We start from the raw sequence: 24,242 nt of genomic DNA, 5'->3' as shown, positions 1-24,242 counted from the left end.
CGGGTCACCATGCCACGCCACTGGTTGCTGCTCCATGCTGCTGGTCGTTGCTCCTCGCCTGCCGCCACTCAGCACCACGTTACGCACCAGTCAGTGATTCCCTCCAGCCACTCTGCTGGTTGCCGCCACTCCACTGGCTGCAATGGGTCTGGCTCTCAGCCAAACCAGTGATTTCAGGTCTCCGTGATTTCAACTCTTTAGCCACCAGCTGGACTGGCAAAGGAATCCAGCTTCCCCTGGATTAGCAAAAGAAAAGACTCCTCAGGGAGTCTGCTTTAAGTCTGTCCTTAAAACAAATGGGGGAAAGGGGCAGGTGTGAAGCAGGCTGACTTAAGCCCTTTAACCCTTCCCCCCAGCTCAGTTCACTCGACTCTGGAAGGGGGGAGGCTTGTTCCTCCAAGACCTCTTACCATGATGGTGGTGTCTCTCCTGCAAATACTGGTGGCATGTTTTACAGTTCCCACATTTAGGGGTAGCATGATTAGTGACCCCCACAACAGTCCCAAATTATTTATAATTCTCCACATTCCATTCCAACACTGACCCTCCATCAGCCCTGGCTGAATGGGATTTACATAGCCACACCTCGTATTCTCTCCTGAGCTGTATTTATGTATCAACAGTTAAGTTAATTACCTTGCAGAGCTAAACAATTGTAGTGGGCACACTCACCCCTCCTTTTGAGGGGTGGGTGTGCCCACTACAATTGTTTAGTTCTGATAGCAAGCAGCAGTTCAGCCCCTGCTTACATACAATTAATCAGATTTGCAGATCATCTAATCTTCTCTTGTAGCTTGTTTCTAATTATGAGACCCCTTTGTGGGAATTCTTTAGCACAAGATTTTATTACTTTTTCCTGAGTTTCTCTGACATTCTCCCAGAGCTAACTCCTGAGCTATTTAGGGCATGTCTATAGTGCAATTGGGTGATAATCTCCTAGCTTGGGTAAACAAAGTCACACTAGCAGGTTTTGAGCTAGCACTCTAAAATAGCAGTATGGACAATGTGGCTTGGACTGCACTTTGGGCTCTCCAGTCTCTGAGACTGTGCAGCCTGAGATGCAGGCCAAGCAGTAATGTCCTCTATTATTTTTAGGACACTAGCTCAACAAGTGCAAGTCTGTCTACCTGGGATAGGAGGCTTGCTGCTAGCTATAGTATGAACATACCCAGAAGGGTTTTGAACATCAGGACTAAGGCCTTGAATCACTGTTGGGAATTAACTAGGATCCAGTGGGGAGGGAGTGAGCATAGAAGTGGAGTCCTGTGGTCCTATTTGCTCTGTGTTTGGGCACTCCCTTCTGATACCATTGGGAAGCTGAAATATCCCCTGGAAACCTGTTGAATAGTGTGACTTGCACCAGCATAGTTGCCCAAATAACTTCAGGCCCTCCCCCCTGCACAACCAACCCTTACCTTGCTTTAAGTTATGACTTACAGCCACCTTGACTTACGACTGACCATCCGCACTTACGACCAAAGTGGTCGTAAATGCGGGCTCCCAAGTTCTGAACGTGATCCATGCTTACGAACAGCGTGGTCACAATGTAACTCAAAGGATTCCGAGTTACGACTATTCCGAGTTACGGCCAAGTGTTTGGTCCATAACGCGTTCGTAACCTGGGGACGGCTATATAGAGATATAGATATTAGTTTTCTGAACCTCCTCTATTTTTATACCTAATTTTTAGGTAGGATAAGCATAATTGAACACAGCATTTCAGATGAGGATGTACCAATTTTTTTATAATGGCAAAACATTTTAATTTTCCATCCCATTCTGTATAAATCCTAACACTATGGATTTTGACTTCTGCTGCTCGTTGAGCAGAGGACTTCAGAGGTGTTTTTCTTGAATTGTTACAGTTAATTTACCTTTTCTGTATCAATTTTGATGATTTTGAGGATTGGTTAGATTGCTTTTCTGAATGAAGCAGTGAGCTTTTGTCCTGTGAGTAGGCTTATTCTTTGCTGAAATTCATCAGCTGGAAGAGGGGTAGATTTGACATTTTACGATTTCTTGTTCCTAGTTCATGTTATGGGATGCCATCAGTTTAGAATTTTCTAACTCAGCTATGTTGCAGATTATTTGAGTTGATCTTTTTCTGAATTGATATCTTTTAAGCAGTGCTTGATGTTCAAATCTAGTATTTTGGATTATACAATTACAGGAAAAATCCAATAGTCAGGAATGCCGGACAACTGGATGCCGGATAGTTCGGAACTACTCAGGTCAGCCGCTCTCACAGCCAGGCCGCTATGAGCCGCATGCGCACTCATGGCCCACGCCGTTCCGCTCACGGTCCCCAACGCACATAGCGTCCATCCTGCACATGTTAGCAGCTGGTTGCTGAGCACAGGCAACTGCTTTGGGACCTGGACATAAGGTTGGGGGAGAAGGGGGATTGGGTGACAGCAGGGAGGAGAGGTGTTTGGCTCTGGGGAAGGAAGGGGGAAGGAGGGGGATTGGGTTGGGCATTACTGATGGTTTCGCTTCTGTAAGTGAGACCACAACTTAGTTTTCTTTTACGGAAAGCCAAATGGATAAAAATCAATGACTTAAAATATAAACACGTTTTAAGAATTTAAATCAGAATTTTGTAAATTATACAGGTATATATTTAAAAATAAATATATTTTTAATATATTTGAAGTTGATTACTTATGTTAAGGTCTAAAGTTACAATCAATTGCAATCCTATAAATGTAAATATAAAACTAATATTAACTAGTATATGTCTTCTGATGACTTTTAAAGAAAGTTAGATTACTGAATTGATGGAAGTCAGTGGCTAAGCAACAGGAAACAGTTTGTTGAGGTGCTACATCACCTTTTGATAGCATTAACCTCTTTTTCAGGTGTAAATAAAATATTTTCTTAATTTCAGTTAATTCAATTAGTTCCATGTGATGACTAGTTCATTTTAAAGTAAATAAGCCAACTGGGAATTGAAGCGGGGATGGGGAAGCTTGTTTTCTTCTTCCAGTCTATGAATAAAAACCATGTTAAGAAGGTGGTATCTGCTAGTTTTAAAATCTTGAGGGGCAGTTTTAAAGGACCGGTAACAATCATTACTACAGATAGACATTTACTTTAAGATACTATCACCCATAAAACTGAATGGATGATTATAATGGATAAGAACAATTGGCCTTACGGTAGACTGATAATGGTTCCAATAGGTGCAAATAAGCAATGTGGATTTCCTACAAGATATCTTCCCATCTCCATAAGAAAATACCTGTTTCCTGCTGACTTCATGACATGTACTTATAGTTGTCATTCATGTATTCATGTCCAGTGCCTAATAATGGAATCATATCCATGCAAGCTGGCAGCAATTCTAGAATGAGAGAGGCATATGGAAAACCCTCAGACGCCCACCTGTTTGCAACTTACAGTGCAGGGCCATGATGACAATTAACAACCTGCTTACTGCATTGAATAGGGTGGCTTCCACAATGCAGAAATTTGGTTTAGCCCAGTCTTCACAGTGTACCTGCAGGCTAGCAATGCAGATGATCAGGAAGGTTGTATAGCGTGCACAATGAGACTATTGGAGAGTGGATTGCAACTTTTTGCTACCTTGATGATGCAGCAGTTATATTGCTGAACAGTCTGGATATCGATTTGTATATTAGAAGAAGATTAATTATAGAAAATATCCCCTTGTTTAATTAATTAGTTTTATGTGCAAAACATGTTTTGATATTTTTTCCTTATTTATCCAATATTTAAGGTAATTTTAATGAATAAAAATATAAAATGCTATTTTTGTACATTTAATTTGAATTTCCAAATTTCCCAATCGAGGTCTGACACAAATTACAGGCATGCATGTGTGCGCGCACGCACGCTCACGCGTGTATATATAATTAAAGAAAAGCGTAAGACTCGTCTCTTTCTAACATAAAAATTTAAAATTTGAATAAATGTAAGTTATGCTAGATAACTGATTGAATACATATAGTTGTATATGTTCGTTAGTAAAAAGAAACACCAGATTTGGCTGTGTTTAATCACAGATAACCATATTTAAATGGCTACCAACTAATGAGGATCAATCTTTCTTTAAGAAAAGAACTCCCAAAATAACTGAAAACATATTCAAAATGGAATTAAAACTCATTGAAATCAAGCTTAAATCAAAGATTTTTGCTTGCTGATTTGCATCCTAATTAAAATAGGTTAAGTCAATTTGCTTTCAACCTGTCTAACCTGTTAGAGTTGCTGCAGCTGCCATCATTTAACAGGTGTAGGAGTTGTTCACAGGTCTGAATCCTGTGAAGGAAAAACAAAAACTGGTTGGAGAAGTACTGCTCTTGATGTAAAGGGTGAGTGAAGTTCCACTGGTTGACTGGTGTACTAGCATCACGTATAGGAAGGTGATCAGCCCTGTTCCTGCTTAGCAGAAATTAGGGATGTAGAAGGTTAACCAGTTACCTGGCAAGCATTAGCCTTACTGGCATGCTAACTCGGTAACCGGTTAACTGGAGGGCTTGGGCAGAGGGAGCAGCCCCCCATCTCATGGCAGCCCAGCCAGCAGGACCCCAGTTGTAGCAGGCCAGCAGGGCCAGAGCAGCCTCCTGCCAGCTGCAGCAGACCTGGGGCTGGAACAGCCCCACTGTCTGCAGCTGGTGGTTAACTGATTAAACACATAGTTTTACAATTTAACCAATTTAGGTGGCTCTTACATTCCTACTAGAAATTCAGTTAGAAACAAACAAAGCCTGTATAGAATATAATTTCACATTTCTAGGAAAGACATGTAAAGGCCAGAGAACACATTGCTCAATCTTTTTCATGAAATTGTTTAATATTTCTGATGGCCACAGAAGCACAGCACACCTTGAGAGAGCTTAGAATTCAAAACTTTGGGTATGTCTAGACTACATGGCTCTGTCGATGGAGCCATGTAAACTAGTTTACCCGACATAGTCAAGGAAGCAGGGATTTAAATAATCCCTGCTTCATTAAAATAAAAATGGCTGCCACGCTGTGCCTACCGTCAGCTGATCCGGCGCAGCTCAGCAGTCTAGACGTGGATCAGTCAACAAGGGAAGCCTTTGTTGTTCCTCTTAAAATCAGGAATAAGGGATCTTTCGGAAAAGGCTTTATTTTCCGAAAGATCCCGTCTAGACTGGCTCTTTTCTCCGGCAAATCCCCGAACTGGAAAAAAGTGGCAGCCATGTTTATACAAATGAAGCGGGGGATATTTAAATCCCCCGCTTCATTTGCAATTCCGACTTGTCTCATCTGCATCCCTTTTCTGTCTCATCTGCATCCCATTGTCTCAAGAACAATGTCTTACTCAGGCAGCTATTGTATAACCCTGCTTTTGACTTATGGTAGATATCCAGGCAAAAGAAGGTGTGACCAGTACTCCCATTGAGCATGGCTTTTAGGATAGCCTATTGGGACTGTGAGAAGTTTGTCCTGAGTAAAAGCAGTTATATACCAGGGACTGTACAGATCCGTGATAATACCTGGGACAGGGAAGGGGGAATAAATGTAGCTATGCACTAAGTATAATTTGTTCAGACCAGAGGATCTGGTCCATTATATCTGGTTTGCCTACAACAGCATAATTTGAGCTAAAATGTTTAATAAGCCATACAGCATTATATAGTTTGGATTTGCCAGAAATGGTGACTCAAATCTTTCCTCTATTCAGATGATTAGATACTCTTTTCAATGGTGGTTTTCCGATAACATTTATAATGGCTGCGTAGAAAGGGAGCTCTTGACAGAATATACCCTTATTCTCGTTAATGTCTGATAAAATAATGTAATAGCACAAACACAAAACAGAAAAGATTTACAAAAACTAATGACTTAAAGGAACCCAAGTGCATTTATGTTATGAAATAAATAACGGAAACTGTAATAATTTACTTAATAGGATCTGAATTCAAAAGTTTGTTTCCCTGCAAGAGATGAATAGACCACAAGCTCCTATAGCAGAATAAACAGTGTAGAAAAGTGTTTTAGTAATTGCTTCCCATGTTATATCCTTAGCCTCCAGTTTTGGTTGCTAAATGAAGGAAGAAGGTATTAGTAGACTTGGAAAAAAAGATTGTTATTTTTAACACTGCATGTATTATTATTGTTATTGTATGAGAAACATTAAAGTTTATAATGTCAGCAGTTTCATATGACATTGTATAGGATTCACTTTTTATTTTGGTTAGACTAGATGGAAAAAAAAGCAGCACAAAGAGAAAGTCAGTAAACTGTCACTAGGAACTTGAGTTTCTCAGGGTTTTGAAAACTGAGCTCCCACCTCAAGAAAAAGAAACTGGTTAAGGTCTCCCAGTTAACCTCTGTTCAACCTCCTCATTTGTGAAGAGTCTGTCCATCTGAATTTATAAGTCTTGTGCACTCCCCCCCAAACCCAGCTAATCCTTACTTTACCACACATTTGAGAAATGATGTTACAAAAGTTAACACCTACTGCTCTTAAAGTAACATGATTATGAAAGGTAAAGCTTGTGAGAATGAAGACAAACACCAGTTGGAGCCAGTTTATTATGAAGTTGTCAGCTAGGCTGCAATAGTTTAAAACAAGATGTGATTTCTGTTACCTGATGTATTTGGTATAATAAAAAAATAATTAACTTATGAGTTCATAGTTTCACTTTTATTTCCATGGTTACTATTCAAATAAAATCAAGTTTGTGTGCAGATTCTGAGATCAAGGCTAATCTCTTTTCAATCAGTTCCTGTGTTTCCTTGAACCATACCTTCCTTTCCATTTCTTTTATTATGAGTATGCTGAAGAAAAGTCAGCTAGGCTTGAGACAGGATTGTGTTAGCAATCATACTAGCCCTGTTAACAGATGCTTCTACAGTGTGGCAAGTTTTCTGGCAAGTTTTCCTGATTGTTCTGGATTAGCCCTTTTTACTTTACTCAAAGTAAGGAGATCTATTTAATCTGGGGGTAATAACTTGCCTTCTGTTACTATCCTATAGCCGTCTAGCTGACCCTGTCACAGTAACTCTTTTTGCTGTCTAGGAGAATACACTAGAACATACATTTCTTTGGGCAATTATATAGCTTATTTTCATATCTGAGACTCTTGTACATTTGTAGTATGTTAGAAAATGCTGTATGATATATTGTTTATTTACTGGATAGTTAACTTTTTGCTCGTGCTTTGTATCAAGCTGCGTTCGGGCGGTAATAGGAATTTAATTAAATGCACAATTGCTTATAAATCTTATTTTTATTACACGAAACCTTAAGGATTTTTGGATACATTTAATTTCTCTGTTAAATGTTTCACATTTACAGTTAAATGATATATTAAACAGAGGGATTAATTGAAGTCTGAATTAAACTGGTTATTTCAGGTCAGCATGGGAAAATTTTCTAATATGACGAAGTGAAAGTGATTTGTACTTAAGTTTCTACCTGCTTAAGTATCTTGAAAATGAAACAGTCTCCTAAGTTACTTAGGCTGATCTGTTGTGCCATATTTATAAAGCTTGACCTCAAAAGTTAGATGTTTATCCTCTGATTCTTTCTTTATACAGAAAAGCAGCCTTTAACTCAGTTTTTGATGGAGGCTCATAGTTTCAGCGTAGTTTTTATTAAAATGTTTAAAGAGATTATAAGTAGTATAGACCTTGGATATCTTGTATTAAATTCAGATTTTATTTTAAAGTAGTAAATTTTTAAAAAAGAAAATATTATAATATAACAAAATACAAAATATCAGATTTAAGTACAGGTTATACCTCCCTAAGCTATGACTGCTGGCCCACAGAAGTTCCCAGGCCAGAGAGCCCCAGTGGCCGGGAGTCAGGCAGCAGGACAGCTGGCTGCTGGGAGCCTGGCGGAGCTAGCTACAGCCTGGCAGGAGAGTCAGGGTCGTGCGAGGAGGGGCCGGCATGGGAGCCAGGGATGGGGTTGAGTGGCAGCACAGCAGGAGAGTCGGGGTCATATGGCAGCCTAGCAGGGGGCCGGAGCCACGCATGCTGGGGAGCTGGAGCCAAAGCAACCTGGGGCCACATGGCAGCCCGGTAAGGGAGCTGGATCCAGGGCCATGACAGTGCAGCAGGTGGACCGGGCTGTGGCAGCCTGGTGTGGGAATGAGGTAGGGTGGAGATGGCAGCCCAGTAGAAGAGCTGGGCCAAAGCTGCACAGCGGCTCACCAAGCTGGGAACATCGGTAGGCAGCCAGCTGGGGCTGTTAGCAGAGTGACCACCCAGAGCCAAAAGCGGAGCCAACAGATGACTAGAGCAGTGGTGCCAACTGTTTTTATACCATGGACCAGCAAATTCATTGAAAACTTTTTGGCGGACTGCATAGAAACATTTGCATGTTCATTAGGTAATTAATTTATTTGCATATTTGTGTGTTCATTATGGTAATTAATGTTGAGCGGTGACATGTTATTTTACATTGCATCTGTACGCACATAATAAGGGAACCAGGGGAAGATGGAGAAGAAGGGAAGGAGGGGGCGAGGAGTATGAGCAAAAGAGGGGACCAAGCCAGGGAGAGGCAGGGCTGAAAATGGCGGGCTGCTAACTCCAGCTTCGAGGACGTTTTCCGTTTGGTCCCCCCACCTCAGTCACCTGTGTAATGGCGGCCCCTGCTCAACCCTGACTGTCCCCACCAGGGGGTCCCTGAGCTAGCCCCCAGGGCTCAGTGAGGCTGGGCAGTGGCCAGTCCCTGTATGTGTGCTCTGGCTGGGCTGGAAGCAGCTGGAGGTCGGGGGATGCTTCTGCCAAGTGGGGAGGTAGGAGGGAGCTGCCAGGCAGCATCAGCATGGGCCGGAGAAGAGTGGGCTCGCGGGGCAGCTAGTTCCTCAGTCTCTCCTCCTGCATGAGAACCGGGGCAGGAGACTGGCATGGGGGCATCAGGAGCTTCTCCTCTAGCTGCAGCTGCCCTCTATGCAGCCCTGGCCACCAGAGCAGCTGCTCTGAACACGGCCCCGCATAGCGGCTGATGGAGCTGGAACAGGGGCCACAGTGAGGCTGCCTCAGTAGGGACAGCCTTACCACTGCCCCAGCTCCAGCCACAGCACATCGGCTCAATTAGCAGCTGCTTGGCCACACTGCCGTGCAGCTTACAAGGAACCCTGCCAACCCAATCATCAAGCCATTGGGGCATGGCCTGGCACTGGTCTGCGGACTGGTAATTGGGAACCACTGGTCTAGAAAGCTGCCAGCAGGGAACCTCCCCTGGTCTGGCAAATTCCCTCATTCGGGACCGATAGGGTGCAGGACCAGGGTGGTCCAAACCGTAATAAAAAATTTGGTTTTATTAATCCATTCCAGTTTTTCCTGTCCTGATGGGTGATTTTGGGTAAGTCACTTCCCCTTTCGGTGTCATAGTTAACACATCTGTAATATCTGTAATGAAGTGCTTTGAGGTGTACTGATGTAAAGCTCTTTATAAGAGCTAGGTAGCATAGTTATTGTTATGAATATAAATTCTTTGCAGCTTTATCATCTTCCCCTCTTTTCATTATCTTGTTACCCGCTACAACAATAATGTGATGGTAATTTTTCTTTTTAACTTAGTCTTAGCTACACTGATCTTAGCAGTGGGAAAAGGCCATTTCTAAGGGCTATACTACAGAGTTTGATCGGAAAAACAGTTGTTTTTCCAACAAAACTTGAGGAACATCCAAACTGCAATTGCATTCTTCCGCAAGAAAATCAAAAGGACAGAGGGGTTTTTCCGGTATTGGTAAACCTCATTCTATGAGGAAGAAGCCTTTTTAAGAAAGATCTCTTTCTCAAAAAGGTGTGTGTGGACAGGGAAGAGGGAGTTCTTTTGGAAGAAGAGGAAAGAAGAAAAAGCACAGGTGCCCTGATGGACATTCCGTGCATAGCAACATGCGAGAGAGCATCCATTCAGTCTGGATGCTCTCTTTCGAAAAAGCAGATCACTTTTTCGATGCACTTTTGCAGTGTGGACGCTCTCTTTCGGAAGAAATTTTTTTTGGAAGATCTCTTCCAAAAAAGGCTTCTTCCAAAAGAAGCCTGTAGTCTAGATGTAGCCTAAGTCACCTGTTTACTTTTTTACCATGAAACTGCTAGAAGCTAGAAAACCCCTAACATAATTAGAGCACATTAAGGTATGCTTTGAATTGTGCCAGCTGGAATAGTTCAGTTGGGACTTCTTTGCCAGCTCAAGTGATTGGCATTTGGAGAAGAATAAAGTGGTGTTTGTGATAGTCTATAGTTCTTGTGGGATTTTTTTCCACAGTATTGATCCAGTTCCTGAGAAAGCTGTCCCTTCTGCATGGATGGGTATTATATGCAGAACTCTCCAGAGTCGCTCTTAGTCATATGAAAATACCTGGATGAAGGAAAAAAGTGAAAAGCAGCTTAATTGAATAGTACAATTAGGCCCTTAGTCTTGAATTCAATTTTAAAGGAAAAGATATTTCTGTAGCGTTAGCCCAGATATATTATTCTCCACTGGAGTTCACTAATTCAACTCATGTACAGTATTTCTCTTGTAAACCTCTGCGCTCTCTCTCGTTCTCTCTCTCTCTCTCTCTCTCTCGGTATGTCTACACTTGCAGCCTATTTCGGAATAGGGCTTCAAATGTAGGCATTCGGAATTGCAAATCAAGCCCGGGATTTAAATATCCCGCACTTGATTTGCATCTTCCCAGCTGGGCGCCATTTTTGAAATTTACAAGCCCAGAATAACTACCCGTGTCTACACACGGCAGTGAAACAGGCATTCGAAATAAAGCCCTATTTCGAATTACCTGTTAAACCTCATTGCAGGAAGAATAACAGGTAGTTCGAAATAGGGCTTTATTTCAAACACCCGTTTCACTGCTGCGTGTAGACGCGGGCAGTTATTCCGGGCTTGTAAATTTCAAAAAATGGCACCTGGCCAGGAAGATGCAAATCAAGCACGGGGTATTTAAATCCCGGGGTTGATTTGCAAATTAGAATGCCTACATTTGCAGCCCTATTCCGAAATAGGCTGCAAGTGTAGACCTACCCTCTCTCTCTCTCTCTCTATGTGCAAGTGTAAAATGCTAGTACATGATGAATATTGTCAATATATACAAATCATCTTAAATTTAGTTCCTCAGGAGAGAGTGGGTTTTCTGTTTTTAATAAACAAATCTCTGATGTGTCCATAATAGATATTTATAGATACAAAGGTTTTAAAAAGAATAATCATATTTATTTGCAATCCTAGTTACTATTGACATGTCCTAGTAATAAAAAAAAAAATACAACCTTCCCCCCCACACTCGCCCAAACAGTAGCCATGCCACTATGGCATTTTCATAAATATCATGGGTAAAAGAGACCTTGCTATTCATTTCCAACAAAGAATTCCTTTCTTGTTAGATTTGAGATTTTGAGTAGTGATTTATTTTATTGATATTTTCCTACATTCATTGTATGACAGAATATTTCATAAAGTGATTTTTCTATAGTAATTAATTAATAAAAACCTAGAAGAAAAGAAACACTTAAGTCTGTAATCTCTAAATTCTAAAACCATACAACCTGTTCAATATTTCTGAATAAAAACATTCTCTAATAGTTTTAATCATAAATATAGAAAAATAACAGCTTTCCTATAGTAAATTAGTACCAGACCAGGCTTTAAGATGAATAGAAATGTTGGAGAAAAGTAATCCTGCAATCTACCTCCCTTTTTAGTTTATTAATGATCAAGGATAAGATGCCTTATCCAAATAAAATCAGTGCTTTTTCTTGCACTTGGCAAGTTGTGGAGATGAAGTGAATCTTGGTATACAGCATGAGTTCATGTGGGATCAGTTATAAAAACGTCTTCCTCAACCCTATAGATATTTTTTGAAAAGTATGGATCTTATTTAAACATAATGGTGTTCAAGTTTGTGATGGCAGAGAGAAAATGTGCCAGAGAAAATAATTCACAAAATGGAAAAGATTTTTTAGCAGATGTGTAACAGCTATTTATGTATAAATTAAGCTAATATGTGAGTCTTTTTTTGTTTTTTAAGAATAAAACAAGACAATATGTAACCTTTTATCTTTTGTTTTTTTCTAGTGATATGCAGCTTCCGAGGATCTGTACCACAAGGCTTAGTCTTGGAACTAGGAGAAACTGTCCAGATCCTGGAAAAATGTGAAGGTTAGTATGATGGATTGGAGAATGGGTGTGTTCCTAAAGATAAACCTTATTTTCAGTAGAAATATATAAAATGATACATAGTTGTGGATTTTAATAAATCATTTTAGGGACGTGATGAATCAGAACATCAAAATACTCTGATAAAACCTCATTTGACCCACTTTCTATAGGAAAGACTAGAGCATTACTGGCAGTAATCCAGTCTGATAGGAGGTCAGCATGTTTAAGTAAACCATCTGTCCAGAAAATGTTTGAACCCTGGCTTGAGAGTTTTATGGTTGTTGTGTCTGATGGTATATTTTCATCATGTTGACTTTTGAACAAATACGTAGATTTCCAATCATATTTTGTAGTTTTTATGCTCCTCTTATTAAAATGAGCTTGCCAATATTATTTATTTTTTATAAGTATTTGAAAATATGCTTAATGAAATATATTAGTGATTTGGTTGGGATCAAGACCAAAAAAGAATAGTTTGTTGAAGTGATGTATTTATATAAGAGTATGTTTTGCAATTAACCTTTTGTACCTTCTTTTTACTCTTAAAAGTAAATGCCATTTCCACTAGGGATGTTAAATCCTGTTTAATTTGTTAACGTAGTGTTTAACTGGTTAACTATTAAAAGGAGGGCAGGTATGGGGGACCGCTTACTGCAGATAGGCTGGAGTGGCCCCCTTCCATACCACAGGCAGAGGCTGCTCCCGTTCAACTGCTTCCAGTCCCATGCAGGCTGGTAGCCAGCTACCATACCCCTGTGGGCTGGGTTAACCAGTTACCCATTAACATCCCTAATTTCCAGAACATTATCTGTCTATAAAAAAACATATTAGAAGACTTACCCAGCATTACTCAGGTCCATTGGGCAGGCAGCTAAGGGTGTGAGAGGTTCAGGGAGTCAGGGTAGGGGTTAGGGTTGAGGGGGGCTCAGGGCTGGAGGCTAGGAGTGTGAGGGTCATAGGGGTCAAGGTTGGAGGATGAGGACGGAGTCACGGCAGTGGGCTTGGTGTGTGTGGAGATGCAGGAGTCAGGGTTGGTGGGCAGGGGTGCAGGAGGCAGGTTAGGAGGTAGGAATGCACCTGTCAGGGCAGGGGGTTGTGAAGTGTGTGTGTGCCGGGGGAGGGGGGCCTGGCTCAGGACAGGGGGTGGAGATGACTGGTGAGTGCTCCCCATGACTGTCCCAGGACAGTGAGGGCTGTGTGGCCCGTCTGCCAACTTCTTTCCTGGGCTGGCAGTGGCTGCACAGAATGGCCAGCAGCTGCTCTTGTGTGGTCATTCTGCGGTATAATTGTCCGTGCTGTCACACCTTACCCTATCCTTTTGATGAGAAAGAGTCACATTGCACAAATATTCCATTGTCCCGGCACAACCAAACTCTGACCTTGCTTTAAGTTATGATAAGAGGAAATATCATAACAAACTTGGTGGACCTAGCTCTTACCATTTAGAAGAAGTTCTTGGATAAATGGACTCATAGCTGGACAGACAGACACATAGACAAAGAAACTCTCTCAAATACATATATTAGGGTCCAAACTAGGGATATGAATGACTAGTCAACTATTTGATAAGCAAGTACTTATTGGATAGTCGACACACTAGTCAACTAGTTGCTTCCCCTCCTTGCTGCTGCTATCAGAAAAAGGCAGTGGGGAGGAGGGAGAAGAAGGGTTGCTTCAAAGCAGCAGCATCGCTGGGAATGCGGGACCAAACCCTGTGCTCCCCGTGATTCTACTGCTTTGAAACACCGCAGGGAGCATGGGGCCAGCGGGGGGACTGCTTGAGTCCCCTGTTGGCCCTGTGTTCCCCACAGTGCTTTCGTCTTTGAAGTGTAGCAACAGCCCTGCAAAGGATAGCTTTCTCAGCGCTGAAGAAGAGCTCTGTGTAGCTCAAAGGCTTATCTCTTTCACTAACAGAAATTGGTCCAATAAAAGATGTGTCACCCATAGGGTATGTCTACACTACAGCACTAATTCGAACTAACTTAATTTGAATTAGTTAATTCGAACTAAGCTAATTCAAACTAGTGCATCTAGACCTAAAAACTAGTTCGAATTAGCATTTTGCTAATTCGAACTAGCATGTCCACATTGAGTGGACCCTGAACCAAAGTTAAGGATGGCCGGAAGCAGTGCCAGCAGGGCATCAGGTTAGGACTTAGAGCGTGGAGCTGCTGTCTCAGGCTAGCCGAGGGCTGTGCTTAAAGGGACCCGACCCCCACCCCGCACAGACAGTTCTCAGGGTTCCCTGCTTGCGTGTCTACCTCGATGAGGGACAGCAAAGCCGTCCTGGCTTGGAGTGCCCTGAATGCCCACACTCGTCACATCACAGCACTCGGCCATCAGCACGGCTGCACTTGCCACAGGCTGCCATCCGGTAGGGTCAATCGGGGGGCTGCAGGAGAGCTTCCACCCCGAGGAGCCCGCAGAGCCACCCCAGTCCTCCCCATCGGGGGCTCGTACCCCATTCCTCCCTCACCTCCTTCCACTTACACCTCCCTAACTCCCCTTCCTGATATAAAAAATAAAGGACACGTGTGTTCAAAAATAGAAACTCTCTTTATTTAAGAAAATGGGGGGGTGGGAAGATTAACCTCTGGGGAGACTGCGAAAAGGAGGTGGGAGAGGAGAAGAGAGAGGGTGGGAGAGGGGAGGGGGAAACTTGGGAGGAGGGAGCTGGAAGGGGGAAGCCTGGGGAAGAAGGAGGAGGGGAAGTATCAAACTATGGTACGCCATATCTTCAGTACTGTGTACAGATGTGATCTCCTCACCCCAGAAAAGATATTTTGGCCTTGGAAAGGGTTCAGAAAAGGGCAACTAAAATGATCAGGGGTTTGGAACAGGTCCCATATGAAGAGAGGCTAAAGAGACTGGGACTTCTCAGCTTAGAAAAGAGGAGTCTGAGGGGGGATATGATAGAGGTCTATAAAAGCATGAGTGGTGTAGCGAGGGTGCATAAAGAAAAGTTATTCATTAGTTCCCATAATAGAAGGATTAGAGGACACCAAATGAAACGAATGGGTAGCAGGCTTCAAACTAATAACAGAAAGTTCTTCTTCACAAAGCAAATAGTCAACCTGTGGAACTCCTTGCTGCAGGAGGCTGTGAAGAACTATAACAGAGTTTAAAGAGAAGTTAGATAAAGTCATGGAGGTTGGGTCCATGGAGTGGTATTAGCCAGGGGGTAGGAGTGGTGTCCCTGCCCAAAGTTTGTGGAAGGCTGGAGATGGATGGCACGAGACAGATGGCTTGATCATTGTCTTCGGTCCATCCCCTCCGGGGTAGCTGGTGTTGGCCGCTATCGGCAGACAGGCTACTGGGCTAGATGGACCTTTGGTCTGACCCAGTACGGCTGTTCTTATGTTCTTATGTTCTAAGCTCAGGGTCGGGGGTCTCACTGGACCACCTTGATTTTCATGCAAACCTGTTCCTGGGTTCGCATGTGGCCTTTGGTGGCCAGGCTGGCAGCTATCCTGCCCTAGATGGCCATTTTCCTGTGCCTAGTGCAGAGGTCGTGGATGTTGGAGGCTTCCCCCCAAACCTCAATGAGGTCCACGATCTCTGCACTAGACCAGGCGGGCGCCTGCCTCTTGCGGCCCAGGGCAGGCTCCTGGGAGCCGCCAGCCTGGTCCCGGGAAGAGGTGGAGGGCTGGGTGGCAGCGGGTGGCTGGCTCGTGCCGTGCCAGGTGCAGGGTCTGCTGGCTGGGTGCTGGCAGGCTTGCACCTGGCACGGGCACCGTAGCCAGCCCGTGCCCCTTTAAGGGGTCCGGGGCCGGGAGGGGGGGCAGACGAGTTTCCCTGGTTGTGCCCAGAGTGGCCACCAGGGCAAGCTGGGAAGGGCTAGCCTCCCACTAGTTCGAATTAAGTGGCTACACAGCCCTTAATTCGAACTACTTAATTCGAACTAGGTGTTAGTCCTCGTAGAATGAGGTTTACCTAGTTCGAATTAAGCGCTCCTCTAGTTCGAATTAAGTTCGAACTAGCGGTTTGCCTGTGTAGCGCCTATGAAAGTTAATTCGAACTAATGGCTGTTAGTTCGAATTAACTTTGTAGTGTAGACATACCCATATTGTGCTCTTCTATCATGCGACCAGTGTGGCAACAAAAATGCTTCAAATATTGGCTTGTAATTTTTCAAGTCAATACTCCAGTTTCATGATATATACCTAACTCTCTTTAAAGGCCAGCTGAAATAGCTAGTCTTTCTGCAATACGTCTTGAAAGTTGATTAGTCTATATTGTATCACAGATTGGTAGAATTCTAAAGTCTTATGAGCTGATCACTATTTGTTATGTCAAGAAAGATCTAGTATCAGTACATCTGCTGTTCACAACTGTCATATTGCAGGAAGAGATGTCATGTCTCAGGTAAACTGACTGTGTAAACCATTAAGGCTTATTCAAGTCAAAACGTACACCTTCAAAATCTATCCAGAAGCTCATTAATACCTAGTGCAGATACCTGACAGATGTTTTGCTCTCAGTAAGATGCTTATGAAATGGACATCTTCCTCCTCTGCCAATTCAGCCTTCGAAATTGCTTTAAAGGAATTTAGCTCTGTATAGGGGGACATTGCAGTAGGCTAACCTTGAAATACCATATACATGAATTATAATAACAAGGTCTACATTTGCAAGATAAAACTGTTCCCTTCTGGCCAGGCTTAAATGATAAAATACCTTCTTGACCTCTGTTGTCACGTGATCTTAAAAGTAGCCGTTTGTACCTAGTCACACCTCCATGTGAGAAACTGTGGTTTCCAATGCCACTTGAAGATTTTCAGTATTGGGGTAGATATAATCTTCTATCATTAAAAGAAATAGCAGTAAAGACAAATGTCGAATACTACATATAAGAAGGAAAAATCATACACACAAACACAAAAATGGGAAATAACAAGCTACGCAGAACATAATCTATCCTGGGTGTCAGGAGATTACAAATTAAACAAATCAACATTGCGACGTGGTGAAAAAGACAAATGTTGTTCTGAGATGTATTAACAGGAATGTGTTATATAAGGCATAAAAGGTTATTGTACCTTGCTTTTTGGCATTCTGAGGTCTCAGCTGAAGTTCTATGTCCAGTTATAGGCACCGCATTTTTAAAAAAGGTATCGGCAAAATGTTCACATGATATCAAGAAAAGTAAGAGGTTTAGAAAATATGATCCATGAACATGGGCAGAAAGAATTGGGTATGTTTAGTATAGACACAAGAAGACTAAAGGAGGAACATAAGTCTTCAGACATGTTAAGTGCTGTGTCATAGGGTCCACCTACCATAATGTCACCTCCTGCTGGCCATTCTGTGGATTAGATCTGCAAGTTGATGTGCCCTCTTCAGGTGGTGCCACTCCCATTGTCCTCTTGTTTTTCAGACATGCCTCACTCCAGGAATCACAGCATCCTTTTCATGACTCGGCCCTCTGACCTGGTCATCATGCATGTTTCCCTCGTTCAGGGTTACCCAAAGTCCTTCTGTGGAAACAGTCCCAGCCAGTCTTTTTTTTTGCTGCCCTAATGATTCCTTACAGTGGCCAGTAGGAGAACCCAGACTTGCCCTCTACTCCAAATTCCAATCCAGGGAAGCTCATCATTTCTGGATTCTATCCTCTTAACTCTCACTGCTCCTTCCCTGGTCTGCTTCCTATTATTCCTGGTTACCTTAGTTCTCTGGAATTACCTAGAAATGATAGCTGCCTGCCTTGCTGCAGTCTTTATCAATAACTGCTTCCGCATTCAGCTCCTAGGCTTTATGGCCTTGCCTGTTCCTGCCTTGCTGAGTCTTCTTTAATCAATATCCAGGCTCTTCTTCTACCCATTCTATTCCTGTGTAGGGTGGATACTAGGGATGTCAATGTGTAGTTGACTATATGATTGACTGATAAGCTTGGGCTTATAGGTTAATCTTGTCAACTACATTCATTCCCCTCACTCCCTGTGCTACCTCTGTATCAGAGGCAGCAATGAGGTGGGGGGAGCGGGAACCAGTGCCCATAAGGAGCTGGCTTTAAGCAGGCTCCCCACAAGCACCGGATCCACATATTTTCCCTCCTCTCCCCTACCCCCCCGCCAAGCCTCTGATAGAGAGGTAGCAACGTGGAGGGTGTGGGGGGCAGGTTGGAGCCGATATGCATGGGGAGCTGGCTTTCAATCAGGCTCCATGTGCATGTTGGCTCTGTGGACCCAATTCGTGCCCAATAGGGAAGCTATTTAACATGCAAAGTTTTCAGGCTTTTGGTTTTTGGATGGCAGGACACACCCGAGAGGATAACCAGAGACCCCAGGAAAAAAAGATCTTTCCTGGCTTGGAGGTTTAGCTGAAATCAGAACAGTTTTAGGGTAAGTTGGCAATAAGCTTTAGGGTGTTAGAACTAGCTATGTGTTTTCTGTTATTTTAAATTTGTAATTTACTTTGCTTTGCCTGTTTTCACTTGCAACCACTTAAATCCTACTGTTTGTATTAAATAAAATTACTTTTATTTACTATCAAGCCTATTGTAAATAATTGTTACCTGTAAGAGCAATCAGTGTGTATATCTTCCTTTCATTGTTAAAGGGGGCTTACCTGAATGATTTATTTGGGGTTCTGGTTCCATTTTGGGAGTGGGTTTCCTGGAAGCTGTGCGTGAAACTGCATTCTCCTCAGACCTGAAGAGTTTCAGTATCTGTATTGCTTTTTGGGGGCACAGTAATAGCTCTGTGCCTTTTCTGGGGGAGACCAGCAGATCTTGCCCAGCACCAGAGAACAAGGTGATGAGTGTCAGTGGCTTTGTCAGGACACTAGGAAGCAGCCCCCAGTGGTCTTCTGTGACCACACCCCATTACAAACCTCCTCCTGATGATTCTGGGCTCTTCCTTGCTGTGGGGTATTTATAATTCTCCATGCAGCCCCACCCTCTATATGTAAGGGGCCAGCCCCCTGTTAGCCCTATATATTTTTTCACTCCTCACACTTTACCTATGTGATCTCCGCTGTCTGTCTTTATCCCTATTTATTTTGTGGGGGCTTTTTGGCATGGAGTTGATTTAGGATTGCGTCTACACTTAAATTATCTTTTTACAAAGGAACGTTTGTTTGTTCTTATAGTTTTTATGTTCCCAAATCTAGTACAGATCCTCACTACTTAGGACTTGCCAGTTTATTTCTATTTTATTTCTGGAAATTTTCCAGAAGTAAAGGCAGATAAAGAAAATAGATTTTTATACTCAGTTAACCTAATTTGATGGCTTGTATCCTGGATTAACAGGGGCAGTATGTATCAGTTGCTTGATCCACACTTATCATAATGACAGAGAGAGAGAGCTCTATAAAAGCATGAGTGGTGTAGTGTGTGTGTGTGTGTGTGTGTGTGTGTGTGTGTGTGTGTGTGTGTGTGTGTGTGTGTGTAAAAAGATCAGTAAACTGTATCCCATTTTGGGTTCATCCAGAAATTTTCTGTGGCTGACCACTGAATGTGTTTGTGCCCTTTAAACATTGATAGCTGTCAATTATTGGATAGATTGGCACTGGCATCTTTTAGCTGTTCTTGATAACATTCCTCAAATAAGCACTGCACCATCAATATATATCTAAATATTGGAAACGCTATTTCATGTAATTATTAGATTTCAAAGTGGGATTCTTTTCAAAAGACCTTTCTATTCTGATGGAGTTTTGCAGACTTGTGTAAAAATTGCAGACACTTTCTGGATATTTCAAAAGAAATGATTTGAAGTTAACCAAAGATTCTTCTTCGAGTAGTGTCCCCGTGGGTGCTCCACTCTAGGTGAAGGGTCGCCCTGAGTCGCAGATTGGAGCTTTGCAAAGCAGTTTCCCCCCTGTTGAGCTGCACATGCTCAGAAGGCGTCTCGAGCCCTTCCCGCCCTCTGCAGCGCACGGCTCAACCCCTTCCCTTTCAGTTCCTCTTCAACCACCCTCGTCAGCGGACGGAGCGAGCAGGAGCTCCCTCTCAGTCTCTCAGACTGCATTTCTATGGGTATGTCTACACTACCCCGCTAGTTTGAACTAGCGGGGTAATGTAGGCATACCGCACTTGCAAATGAAGCCCGGGATTTGAATTTCCCGGGCTTCATTTGCATAAGCGGGTCACCGCCATTTTTAAAACCCCGCTGGTTCGAACCCCATGCAGCGCGGCTACACGGGGCACGAACTAGGTAGTTCGAACTAGGCTTCCTAGTTCGAACTACCGTTACTCCTCGTGAACCAGCGGGGTTTTAAAAATGGTGGCGCCCCGCTTATGCAAATGAAGCCCGGGAAATTCAAATCCCGGGCTTCATTTGCATATGCGGTATGCCTACATTACCCTCCTAGCTCGAACTAGGAGGGTAGTGTATACATACCCTATTACTTAGCTTACCACAGTTTTTCCCCTGTTATATTCCAAATTAGTTTTTCCTTGTTTTCTCTTTAAAATAATAACAACAATTTTTTTTTATAAAAAGAACAAAACTGACAACAATATCTCCCTTCGGGGACTGAAACTCGCTTCAGACTGGAGCCCCTGGAGCTCTCTCTCTCGGCTTCTCAGCTGGAGAAACAAGTAAACCACATAAAAGGAAAGGAAAGGACTATAACAACAGTAACAGATAAATAAACACTTAAAACATCTACAGTTTAATATATTAAGAATCTCCCGAACTATGTCTGCCTCCTCAGGCTTTGCAAAATGTGAGCAGTGCCACGAGCCTATGCCAGCTTCTGACGGCCACACAAAATGTATTCGATGCTTGGGGGAAACTCACTCACCCCATAGCTGCACACATTGTGCTTCCCTCACGGCGAGAGCTAGAAAGGATAGAGAGCTCCGCCTGAGGATGATTTTGTTTGAAAAGGCTCTGCAGCCTACAGAGCAGGGCGAACCGCGGCATGAAACCCCCCGCCGCCAAAAACTACAAGGCAGAGAGCTTCACCATCGCGCTCTCTCCCGCCTTCTTCCTCCCCAAAGACACAGGGAGAGGGGCAAGGAAGTCAGAGGACCCCTGCTAACAAAGCAGAGGGAAGATCCTCGCGTTCGGCACCGGGACCGGTGCGCGCTGCCTCCGAGCCATCCCGGGAACGCGCTAACCACCCGGGGCGGAAAGAAAAGCCGGCGCCGCTTCAAACCGCGGCGCCGCTGCAAGTCCCGACTCCGCTTCAAGCCCCAGCACCACGGAAAACTCCGGCGCCGCTTAAAGGGACGGCGCCGCTCAAACCCTCGGCACCGCAGCAAAAGAGACCCCACACACAGCCGGCACCGGCTGCAACTGTAAACCAGATTTCTACACCGGTGCCGGCAGCAGACAGCGAGAAACACGCTCATGAGTCTGCTACAGAACACTCTAACACAGCGTCTGACACTCACAGCAGGCAGCAGCATTCATGCCTGCCTCCCACTGACTGCTCACCTGGGAGATCCTTGGCAAGGCATTTCCCTCCCAGATCTATGTCTCCAGTGTCCTTGCAAGATGCTCCCTTACAGGATGATGACCGACATACGACATATTCTTCACGACACACTTCGCCAAGGGGGTCTCGCTCATACTATCATAGGGCTGGACCACAACAAAGCCCATGGCACCCTTATTGGTCTTACCCACCCCCACCTTACCCACCCCAATGGGGGCCCTGGGATCATTGGGACCCATACAGACGCTGGTCCTCAGCCCACTCCACACCATCTCAAAGGAGCCTGCCTCATCTACAGCCCCTACCTCCGGCAACACACACAGAGGAGGAGGAGGAGGAACGAATTTCAGACAATGAACCCGATATTCAATCAATAAACATCACACATCCTGACGACCTAAGTGCCCAACAGGACGATGCAGTTATACCATCAGATAGAGTAGCGATCGACGACCTCAAACAGTTTCAAGAACTATTCAAGCGAGTAGCGACAAGTCAGCATATCTCCCTCCAAGAAGTGCAAAAGAAACAACATTACTTGTTAAAGAACCCGCATCCTACATTGCATAGTAAGATTGCCCTGCCAATTGACGAGGCAATCATGGAAACATCTGAGGATCTGTGGAAGACACCCGCATCCATCCAGCCGACTAATAAAAAGATTGACAGAAAATACTTCGTTCCACCAAAAGACAACGATTTCCTGTTTATACATCCACAAGCCAACTCCTTAGTTGTTGAATCGGCACAGCAAAGAGCGAAGTTACCGCAATACAAAAATGGCAATATGGACAAAGACCATAAAAAGCTAGACTTCTTCGTCAAGAAGATATACTCCTCTTCTACCCTACAACTAAGAATATCAAATTATTCTGCCCTCTTAGCGAATCATGATTTCGATAATTAAAAGTTGGGAGAACTGATACCACATCTCCTTGAATCCAAAAGATCTATCTTGAAAGCAATAGTCCATGAAGGCCATACGATCGCTCGCACAGCTCTCCAAATGGCAACAGACGTCGCTGACACCGCAGCCAGGACTACAGCTACGGCGGTAGTCATGCGCAGAACTTCCTGGCTACAGTCATCTGGAGTTCCCCAAGAACTTCAGCCCAAAGTAGAAGACTTACCATTCGATAAGCAAAAATTATTTGCAGCTTCTACAGACGAAATGCTACACAACAGTAAGAATTCGAAAACCACTCTTCGTACATTGGGCATGTACACACCGCCTTTTAAACGCAGACGATACACCCCATATAACACATACAGTCGCTACAGATATGGGCAATACAACCGACCACAGAGACCCAACCGACCACAGAGACACTAAGCCAAGACAACGACTTCAGAGGAGGCGCCCTAATCAGGGCCGCCCACCAACTGCTCAGTCCTCTAAGCAACAAATTTGAAGATGTGGTTGAGGGTCTGCAATACCCCCCTCACGATCTAGCAACAACGCAACATGGCCATCTTTTTACCCACCGTTTACGGCCATTCCTTCCACAATGGGAATCTGTAACATCGGACCGCTGGGTCCTAGACATAATTTGAGTAGGCTACACCATCCCTTTTACCACTACCCACCTACCCTTCCCCCTACCCCGTCCCTTTTCAGGGACCCCTCTCACGAGACTCTACTAAAACAAGAGATCGATCGACTCCTTTCAATCGAAGCCATAGAAAGAGTACCAGTAGAGTTTCACGGGAAAGGATTTTACTCAAACTATTTCTTGATCGAGAAAAAAACGGGGGGCTGGAGGCCCATATTAGACCTGTGTAAACAGAACAAGTTTCTCAGGAAATAACGTTTCAAAATGGTCACACTTACAACAATCATTCCTGCGCTAAATCAAGGGGACTGGTTCGCAGCCCTCGACCTACAAGATGCGTATTCCATGTAACTATCCATCCTGCCCACAGACGCTATCTACGCTTTACGCTTGGCCCAGATCATTTTCAATACAATGTTCTCCCCTTCGGCCTCTCGTTGGCTCCAAGAGTATTTTCAAAGGTACTAGCAGTTGTCGCTGTGTACCTCAGACGACAAAATGTCATCATATTCCCCTACCTAGATGACTGCCTTTTAAAGGGCTCAACACAGGATGAAACCGCCTCCATGATAAGTACGACCACATCCCTCCTCAATCGTCTAGGTCTTCTAGTCAACGAAAACAAATCAACACTTCACCCAGTTCAAGATATAGAGTTCATTGGGGCACGCCTGGACTCAATCACAGCTCGAGCATACCTACCTCGACAACGTTTCATAACTATACAAGAAATTATAAGTGTGATGTTTACAACTCCTACCAGTACAGTACGTACTTGTCTCCGACTAATGGGACACATGGCTTCCACCACCTATGTAGTCCACCACGCTCGTCTGCATTTTCGATGCTTCCAACTCTGGACAGCAATTGTGTACATACCGTCACGACACTCCCTCAACAAGACAGTGACTATTCCACCAAACGTTCTTGCATCCTTACGATGGTGGACAGTACCGAACAACCTCCGGAACCCGCTCCCGCTCCCTCTGCGCCGAAGCTATCCACCTGTGGAACTCATGCATCCGTAACCATGTCACCCTGATAGCATCCTACCTGCCCGGGGTAAACAACACCAGAGCAGATTCACTCAGCCGCAACTTCACCTCGGATCACGAGTGAGAGTTACACACGGAGGTCGCAAACTCAATCTTCCACCAATGGGGATGGCCATCTATAGACCTCTTTGC

General features: G+C 43.8%; 1 protein-coding gene across 8 annotated transcripts in view; it reads left to right on the top strand.

The window, feature by feature from the left end:
- The window catches only part of DOCK3 (dedicator of cytokinesis 3), a 541,072-nt gene that overhangs the window by 49,583 nt on the left and 467,247 nt on the right, over window positions 1–24,242 (top strand). For all 8 annotated transcript variants that reach the window (XM_089781050.1, XM_089781049.1, XM_089781053.1 and 5 more), the window contains exon 2: window positions 12,032–12,115. In XM_089781050.1, coding sequence (XP_089637176.1) covers window positions 12,032–12,115 — 84 coding nt within the window. The remainder of the gene's footprint in view (window positions 1–12,031; window positions 12,116–24,242) is intronic.

This window comes from Pelodiscus sinensis, chromosome 11 (genome assembly GCF_052426305.1).
Source record: "Pelodiscus sinensis isolate ZL-2025 chromosome 11, ASM5242630v1, whole genome shotgun sequence".
In the NCBI taxonomy this organism is placed as follows: domain Eukaryota; kingdom Metazoa; phylum Chordata; order Testudines; family Trionychidae; genus Pelodiscus; species Pelodiscus sinensis.
The sequence above is the reverse complement of the archived record's forward strand: the minus strand, read 5'-3'. Positions and strand labels throughout refer to the sequence as shown.